The sequence below is a fragment of the Homalodisca vitripennis genome, unplaced genomic scaffold (genome assembly GCF_021130785.1).
Source record: "Homalodisca vitripennis isolate AUS2020 unplaced genomic scaffold, UT_GWSS_2.1 ScUCBcl_10000;HRSCAF=18686, whole genome shotgun sequence".
NCBI classification, from domain to species: domain Eukaryota; kingdom Metazoa; phylum Arthropoda; class Insecta; order Hemiptera; family Cicadellidae; genus Homalodisca; species Homalodisca vitripennis.
In genome coordinates, this window is record NW_025786123.1 from 8,531 (window position 1) to 17,854 (window position 9,324).

General features: G+C 31.6%; 1 protein-coding gene across 1 annotated transcript; it reads right to left on the minus strand.

Annotated features, from left to right (window-relative positions):
• Positions 1-226: 226 nt before the first annotated feature.
• LOC124374768 lies at positions 227-877 on the minus strand. The gene has a single exon (XM_046832921.1). It carries the CDS (start codon positions 875-877, stop codon positions 227-229), a length of 651 nt encoding a protein of 216 aa, XP_046688877.1.
• Positions 878-9,324: the final 8,447 nt, after the last annotated feature.

Sequence of the window (9,324 nt, forward strand, 5' to 3'; positions counted from 1 at the left end):
GAGAAATGTTGCAACTGAAACGTCAAAGATCGCGAGTATGGGACGGGGAATCCCCCAAGACAGCGTCAGGCTCTTTTGCGGGAATCCCCGAATTATACATAGAGCTGAGCTAGTGGTAGTGGAGGAATCCCCGAAAAAGAAATTTTTGTGCTAGCGATTTATTTATTTATTTTTTTAACACTGTTCTTAAAGTTGAGAGACCGGGTGGGTGTCACCCCAAAAAAAGCTACAACCGGTGCGAAGAAACAGTTGCTCTTTTCGCCACATGAGGCTTTATCATCTCTAAGCCGACTTCCCTCAGAAACTTCCTTCTTTCCATTACTTTTTCTTCTTGACAGTTGCTCAAGAAAATAACTTGTCCATTGATGCCTGCGATGTCAAGTAAGTGGTAAAATAAAACAAGGGGCCACCTTTGGCAAGTGGAATAAGTACCACATTTTTCATCTACAACATCAACCCCAGACTTGGTAGAGTTGTAGAAAGTAATTATGTCTGGTTTAGACTTGTCTAATGTGTCAGGGTCGATAGCAGCATCAAAATGCATTGATGATACGAGAACAACACAGCGGTTTCTTTTTGGTGCATATGAAACTACAGTCATGTCATCACGAAAAGCAAAGATACTCGAATGGGCAATTCGTTTCTTAGAAAGAAGTTCTGGTGGTAGTTCTCTTTTGTTCTTGCGTAGTGTTCCTACGTAAGTAATGCCTCTTTCTAGGAGTTCCCTCACCAATGGCACACTTGAGAACCAGTTGTCTGCTGTGATGTTCCTGCCGGAATTTTCAAGATGGCTTATAAGTCGTAAAACAACGTCCTTAGGTCTATTTGACTGTTCAAATGGGCTGTTCTGTGGTTGGGTACCAGGGTAAATCTCCATCTTGTGTACATAAAACATTTTGGAATCTGTTGCTGTGTTTATTTTAATACCATACTTTGCTGGTTTACTTTTCATAAATTGTTTGAAGCCACATTTTCCTCTGAAGGCTACCAATTGCTCATCTATAGTAATGAAAGCACATGGAACGTAAGTTTCAGCACATTTTTGGTTAAACTTTTCAAATACAACCCTGAATGCAGCTAGTTTGTCTAAAGCAAGTCTAGGTGGTCGATCATTTTTATTATCAAATCTAATAGATTGCAATAAAAAGTGGAACCGCTTCAAACTCATTGTGCAATAAAACATTTCGATTCCAAATCCATCCCTTTCCCACAGTTCAGAAAGATTTTGGTGATTAGATCTCATAACTCCTGCCAATAGTACAAGACCTAGAAATGCATTCATTTCATGTTTGTCAGTACTTTTTGCATCTCTGGACCTAGAGAAACTCTGCCCTTTTCTTTCAATGTAGATATTAGTACACGTTACAATTATATCTAGTATTTCATCCTCTATAAATAGACTGTAGCATTCCAAAGGAGTTTTTGCATGCTTACCTGCATTTTTTGGGCCAGGCAAACGTCTTATTATATTTGCAGGTCGAGCGCGAGCAGTGGCTGCAACAATTGGGTCTTTTTTCCATACAGTTTCTCTATCCCTTCCAATAAACTCTTGCAATATACTTCCAGATCCCTGTACAACTTCTTCTATGACTCTGTCTACAGTCATATGATTTTCAATAACATTTTCAACTTCGTCTAAGTCCATATTTTCAGGATATTCGTTGGCTGACGGTAGAGGTAGTTCTTCATTATCACTCATCAGTACAATATCGGAGTCAAAATCACTATCTTCATCTCTTCTCTCGGTCTGTGGATCAAAGTCTGGATCTTCATCTGTGTTATCAGCTTCAGTATCAGTGTTGTGGTCCGACTCACTCACATGATCAGTTTCGTCATGATCCGACTGAGCATTCTCATCCTCAAATATGTCCCCATCTTCTTCGGTTTCAAGTAAAAATTTTCTAATTCTAGCCACTTGGAAATCTTCAGAACTCATTCTCGGAATAAAGAAATATTGTCAACACAAAAACAGAATATTTAGACACAACCTATATTCAAAATCCGTTAGCTATGTATATAAATACAAATTATCCTTCGGTATCACATATAAAAATATTCACTTTCAATGCACATATCAAATAACACAAGTACGCGCGCGGGGGTAAAAATGACCCGGTAATTGCAACACTAGTAGGTAACGTGAGTGCGAGCGCGAGGGTCTAGACGACCCAAACGTGTAATGTTTGTTTGGAACGGACTGTACGATTCACCCGTGACGGTCACAGCCAAACTGACTGTAGGGCGCGATTATTCATCGTCTACCCGGAAGGTATCTAGCGTCACAGCAGTCTAGCCAACCTACTTCGAAAAATAGAGCAATATATCTTCTCGTGGGGTCGTTGAGGCCCCCACGCGCTCATTTAAGGGTTAAGATTTTGGTTTTCATGTGTATGGTTGAGATTAAATGTCTCCCTGTAAGTGGGTGGAGTGGTATCTAAAACTGTTATTTGTAAACTCTACCACCGAAAGAGCGTAACTATTAATTTTACGTGATTTGTGAAGGGTATTTTATTTTAATTAGATTAATTTATTTACTAATTTACTAATTAGTAGTAATTTATAAAAACAAACATTTATAATTTGAGTAACAACAAAGGGCACGTTTATTAAAGATGTACGTTGGAATTTCAAAATCATGCTAAATACTTGTAGATTTTATTCTTCCTATAGAGCGAACGGTTTATTTTTTAACCTATCCTGAGATTTTTTTATTTAATCTTTAAAGTTTTATTAAGTCAATCTGAATTATTTTTGGGAAAAGTTTTTAATTTAATTTTGTATTATGTATGGGTGATATAACAATTTAGTAAAGTGCATGGAGTGAGTTCAGAATATAATTTTTCCTCCATTTTAGGAAGGCGAGGAAAAGAATATCAAGTAAATCAATGAAGAGTATAAATTTTCCCTGTTTAGACACAGACAAATCCCATAAAAACAGTCTTAAGTATTTAAGTTTGCATAGCCAAATCATTTTCAGGTCAATAATGTTTTATACCTTTGTGTTTTACAAATTCAATAAGTAGTGATGTTTCAACGTGCTCGAACCGTTCAGGTCAAATAGTTTTTCTTTTATTTTCTATCTTACCTGAAATAATAATTAGTTTGGAGTTTATTTAGGTGGATTTGGCAACATTTTTTGGAGAAAGCGTTTTGTGGTGCCAAGTATTCGTTTTTTCATCTTTCTCAGCTGTACCTTTTTCATTTTATTTTTAAATTCTTTGCTACTGAGATATGTCGTTGAAGTACAAAGCACCGTATGTGATATAACCGCCATTGTATAATGTAGTGATAAAAATAAACAATTAAGGAAAGTTATTTTTTGAACTGTGGTGAACATTGCGAGACTTCTCAGTATGCTTTCATGACCAGATTTATAACATTAAAAGCCAGATTGTTCTAAGCATTTTTCATCTATGGAATATTATCAATGTATGTAAAATGTCAGTAATAAAGCATGTATTATAAAAACTGAAAGCTGAGACTTTATTTACTGTCTAAGTTTTAGTTCTAGGTAATTTAATTTTGAAGGGATACCCCTGAGAATACTATTAGATGATGCCGAAGCTTTCTCATTGGAGATAAAACCTGACGTGATATAGCGTTAATGAGGGTTAGGTCGCCTATTGCCCGCGGCAGAACAGTGTAGGGTCAGAGGTGACGGTATGAGGGTCGGGATGATCAGGTGTCGTTTATTTAATCTTTGCACATTCATTCTACTCTTCATATTCTCATTATCTTCTTTCTTTCAGACCTCTCCACGTGAGGAAGAACTCTGTAAGATAAACCAGAACTTTTCTTGCATCATGTTACTGGAAGGATAAAACTCTGTTATTTTACCCGCGTTCCTACCCAGTGTACTCCAATCCTTTAAAATGATATTTTACGTTATGCTATTCGTGTCATAACTTTTCCCAAGATTTCGTTTAAAATAATTAAATCGATCGAAATAAGTAATGTACTAGCTCATTTGTGTGTAGTACTGACTTAATTTGTGTTTGGTAACTGAGACACTTTATCCTATTAATATTACCTATGTAAAAGTATGCGATGAAGACGTATGGGTGTGTGATACTCGTTCATAACTTAGGTATAAGAATATAACATATGTATACTTTTATTCCGTAAAAACACCCACAAATACTCTTAAAGCAATGTAAGGAATGTATTCATCTTAAAGATATGCAATATGTTTGACAGCCGATTGAGTTACATGACGCTTTGGGATGTTCCAGTATTTTGTACTCGCAAGAATAAATATCAGCGGTGAAGGCTTGATACGTATTGTAAATGACAATTATTATTATATACATGGCAGCAATGACGAATTAAAACCAATTATAGAACATTCTGAACTTCTACGTATAATTATTGAACAGGACATGTGTGAAGTGCACTGTGTACTTGTGACACTGGTATGCTTTGAGATTGTGGGTCGGCATATTTATAGTAGCTGAAGGAACAAAACGGAGGGACTGGACACTGGAATGATTCAACAAACCGTTCACTCCGTGACTACAATTTGAGAGAACAATCAAACGCAGTAAGCTCGTGAAGACAGAAAATTATCACAAATAAATACACCAGAAACCTAAATTTAGATTCAATTGATTTTGTAATACATAGACTACATAATTCAATATATATTTCATAACATGTATCACACTTTTTATGATCGATGATGTATATAAATAATTAAACACTCTCTAAAATGGGCAATGCAATAGGATGATATAGCGAACAGAGATTGGGAGAGTACTGTATCAGGTTTATAGATATGCATATATGTTCACACACAATACCGAGAATACAGACAAAAGCAGCGAACCGAGTGGCCTGCTAATTACACAAAAGTTTTCATTTAGAGAAGTAAGCTAATTGTAAATATTATTAGTAAATCGGAACATTTAAACAAACTTATGTCTTTATGTAATTAACCGCGTTCCATCATCCGCACGTTATTTCGAATACAGTTTAACCTGCAACGAAAATATTTAGGACCAAGGTCTATTGAAGCGTAACGTACATCTGGAAGTTGTACTGTAACCTTTATACCTGGAGTGGATACAACTGGCTGAGGTAAACGCTTTTTCACTATATTAGGCTTCTTGACTAAGAACGTATGTACTCGTATGTAAATTTTATCCCAATGGTGTTGGCAAAACAGTTACGCTTTTAAAAGAAAAAAGACTAATCATCGGTTTAGTGTTGTTCACTTAAATTCTGAAAAGCTGTCTTATACAAATATGATTCAACATAACCAAATCATTTTCAAAATTTCTTCATCCTAAAATGAATTTATCATTTAGAAGCAAATTCTCAATCTAATTTAAATTAAGAAATGACGAAATCGGTTATCAGCTAATTTTAAAATCTAGGCAAACAGACGATCCAAATATAAGATATACCTCTCTTAGAATAACTCTCATAAATTTTGATGAAACTTTCAAATATTTTACATAACATCTGATGGCGGATTTTTAATTTTTAATATATTCATTTGTTTATTACTGTTTATTTTTAATATAATTGTGAGTTTTGTTTATTTTTGTTATTTGGCGGCAAATTACACTTGACGCCGCCGCTAAGTTTACAGTAGGTACTTAATAAAACTATTAAAATCATAATTCTGATAAATTGAATGTTATGTCTACATAATTCACTGAATATTTCTTTGGTATATCGCATAGTAGATAACGGAAACCAACTTGATCGCGATTAAGTCAAGTTTTCGTGCGGAAACATGAACAGCTTCTCATCTACAGGTGTTCTGCGGTTATTACGACGGAATATAAACTAAGCTGCGTTTCATTAAAGTTTTCATTCGTTCCAAATCAAACCTGAGACGTTTGTAAATACTAAAGTTCATTCTCTGGTAACAGTGTAGCAGTTTGATATAGTATACACTTTACTTAAGAGATTTCGGAAGGGGTGGTTCAATGCTAAAATAAGTCTTTTGTCTAATAAATTATTTACACTGGCGTTAAAAAAATATTAGTTTTATGTATTTTACGTGAAAACTGCACATACAAAATTTTAAACATTTATTTACATTGCCGGAAATTAAACCCATGACCTCTTGATATGCAGCCTTAAGTTTGTGTACTCGATTGTGCGTTTAGAGAATATTGTTTACATTGAGTTCTTTAAAATAACTTACTAAAATAAATAAACTCAAATTTGATAATTTTTATTTTATATCATTATACTTGGAACTATAGGTATCTGAAGGAGGAAGTTAAGGCATTTTTTAATCAGGCCCAAATAAAAAGATGAAATCGATCAAGCAGGTTTACCAACCATCCGACTAATAGAATATAATTTCTCATCAAACAACCACACAAAAAAATGAATTTTTATTATTTATTTGATAAACAAGGCAAGGAAAGTATAACATGTATAGTATTTCTGAAATCTGTAAAATATCTAATTTTTTTTAGTTAAGTTACAAATAGGTCTTTGTATTAAAAAAGTTTACTCAAATCCTACGCCACGTGCTTGCTGGTATTAAAACATTTTCATTACAATATTTAAAAAGTAGAAGAAATTTCATATCGATTTCATGTAAAAAAACGTTATAATATAGGTACTATTTAGAGAACTGTAACTTTTTGAAGATTTTGACCAAAAACAGTTTTTGAGCGCAGCAAGTGAACGACCCAACAAAAAATTAAATTAACCACATTGATTTGTTGGTATTATAATTACACACGACTTTTTTCATTCTCTTATGGTTTCCAAGATCTCTTCAATGAGCATAACATTTGTAACACGGTTTATTACAAACTAAAACCTACTACACTGGATATTGCAAATTATTATAAAAGATATTAAAACATAAAATAGCACTTTCTTACTCCAAATTTGTAACAACGGTTTATTACAAACTAAAACCTACTATACTGGATATTGCAATTATTATAAAAGATATTAAAACATAAAACAGCACTTTCTTACTCCAAATTTGTAACAAGGTTTATTACAAACTAAAACCTACTACACTGGATATTGCAATTATTATAAAAGATATTAAAACATAAAACAGCACTTTCTTACTCCAAATTTTGTAACAAGGTTTATTACAAACTAAAACCTACTACACTGGATATTGCAATTATTATAAAAGATATTAAAACATAAAACAGCACTTTCTTACTCCAAATTTGTAACAAGGTTTATTACAAACTAAAACCTACTACACTGGATATTGCAATTATTATAAAAGATATTAAAACATAAAACAGCACTTTCTTACTCCAAATTTGTAACAAGGTTTATTACAAACTAAAACATACTACACTGGATATTGCAATTATTATAAAAGATATTAAAACATAAAACAGCACTTTCTTACTCCAAATTTGTAACACGGTTTATTACAAACTAAAACATACTATACTGGATATTGAAATTATTATAAAAGATATTAAAACATAAAACAGCACTTTCTTACTCCAAATTTGTAACACGGTTTATTACAAACTAAAACATACTACACTGGATATTGCAATTATTATAAAAGATATTAAAACATAAAACAGCACTTTCTTACTCCAAATTTGTAACACGGTTTATTACAAACTAAAACATACTACACTGGATATTGCAATTATTATAAAAGATATTAAAACATAAAACAGCACTTTCTTACTCCAAATTTGTAACAAGGTTTATTACAAACTAAAACCTACTACACTGGATATTGCAATTATTATAAAAGATATTAAAACATAAAACAGCACTTTCTTACTCCAAATTTGTAACAAGGTTTATTACAAACTAAAACCTACTACACTGGATATTGCAATTATTATAAAAGATATTAAAACATAAAACAGCACTTTCTTACTCCAAATTTGTAACAAGGTTTATTACAAACTAAAACCTACTACACTGGATATTGCAATTATTATAAAAGATATTAAAACATAAAACAGCACTTTCTTACTCCAAATTTGTAACAAGGTTTATTACAAACTAAAACCTACTACACTGGATATTGCAATTATTATAAAAGATATTAAAACATAAAACAGCACTTTCTTACTCCAAATTTGTAACAAGGTTTATTACAAACTAAAACCTACTACACTGGATATTGCAATTATTATAAAAGATATTAAAACATAAAACAGCACTTTCTTACTCCAAATTTGTAACACGGTTTATTACAAACTAAAAACCTACTATACTGGATATTGCAATTATTATAAAATATATTAAAACATAAAACAGCACTTTCTTACTCCAAATTTGTAACACGGTTTATTACAAACTAAAACCTACTACACTGGATATTGAAATTATTATAAAAGATATTAAAACATAAAATAGCACTTTCTTACTCCAAATTTGTAACACGGTTTATTACAAACTAAAAACCTACTACACTGGATATTGAAATTATTATAAAAGATATTAAAACATAAAACAGCACTTTCTTACTCGAAATTTGTAACACGGTTTATTACAAACTAAAACCTACTACACTGGATATTGAAATTATTATAAAAGATATTAAAACATAAAATAGCACTTTCTTACTCCAAATTTGTAACACGGTTTATTACAAACTAAAACCTACTACACTGGATATTGAAATTATTATAAAAGATATTAAAACATTAAAACAGCACTTTCTTACTCCAAATTTGTAACACGGTTTATTACAAACTAAAACCTACTATACTGGATATTGCAATTATTATAAAATATATTAAAACATTAAAACAGCACTTTCTTACTCCAAATTTGTAACACGGTTTATTACAAACTAAAACCTACTACACTGGATATTGAAATTATTATAAAAGATATTAAAACATAAAATAGCACTTTCTTACTCCAAATTTGTAACACGGTTTATTACAAACTAAAACCTACTACACTGGATATTGAAATTATTATAAAAGATATTAAAACATAAAACAGCACTTTCTTACTCCAAATTTGTAACACGGTTTATTACAAACTAAAAACCTACTATACTGGATATTGCAATTATTATAAAATATATTAAAACATAAAACAGCACTTTCTTACTCCAAATTTGTAACACGGTTTATTACAAACTAAAACCTACTACACTGGATATTGAAATTATTATAAAAGATATTAAAACATAAAACAGCACTTTCTTACTCCAAATTTGTAACACGGTTTATTACAAAACTAAAACCTACTATACTGGATATTGAAATTATTATAAAAGATATTAAAACATAAAACAGCACTTTCTTACTCAAATTTGTAACACGGTTTATTACAAACTAAAACATACTACACTGGATATTGCAATTATTATAAAAGATATTAAAACATAAAACA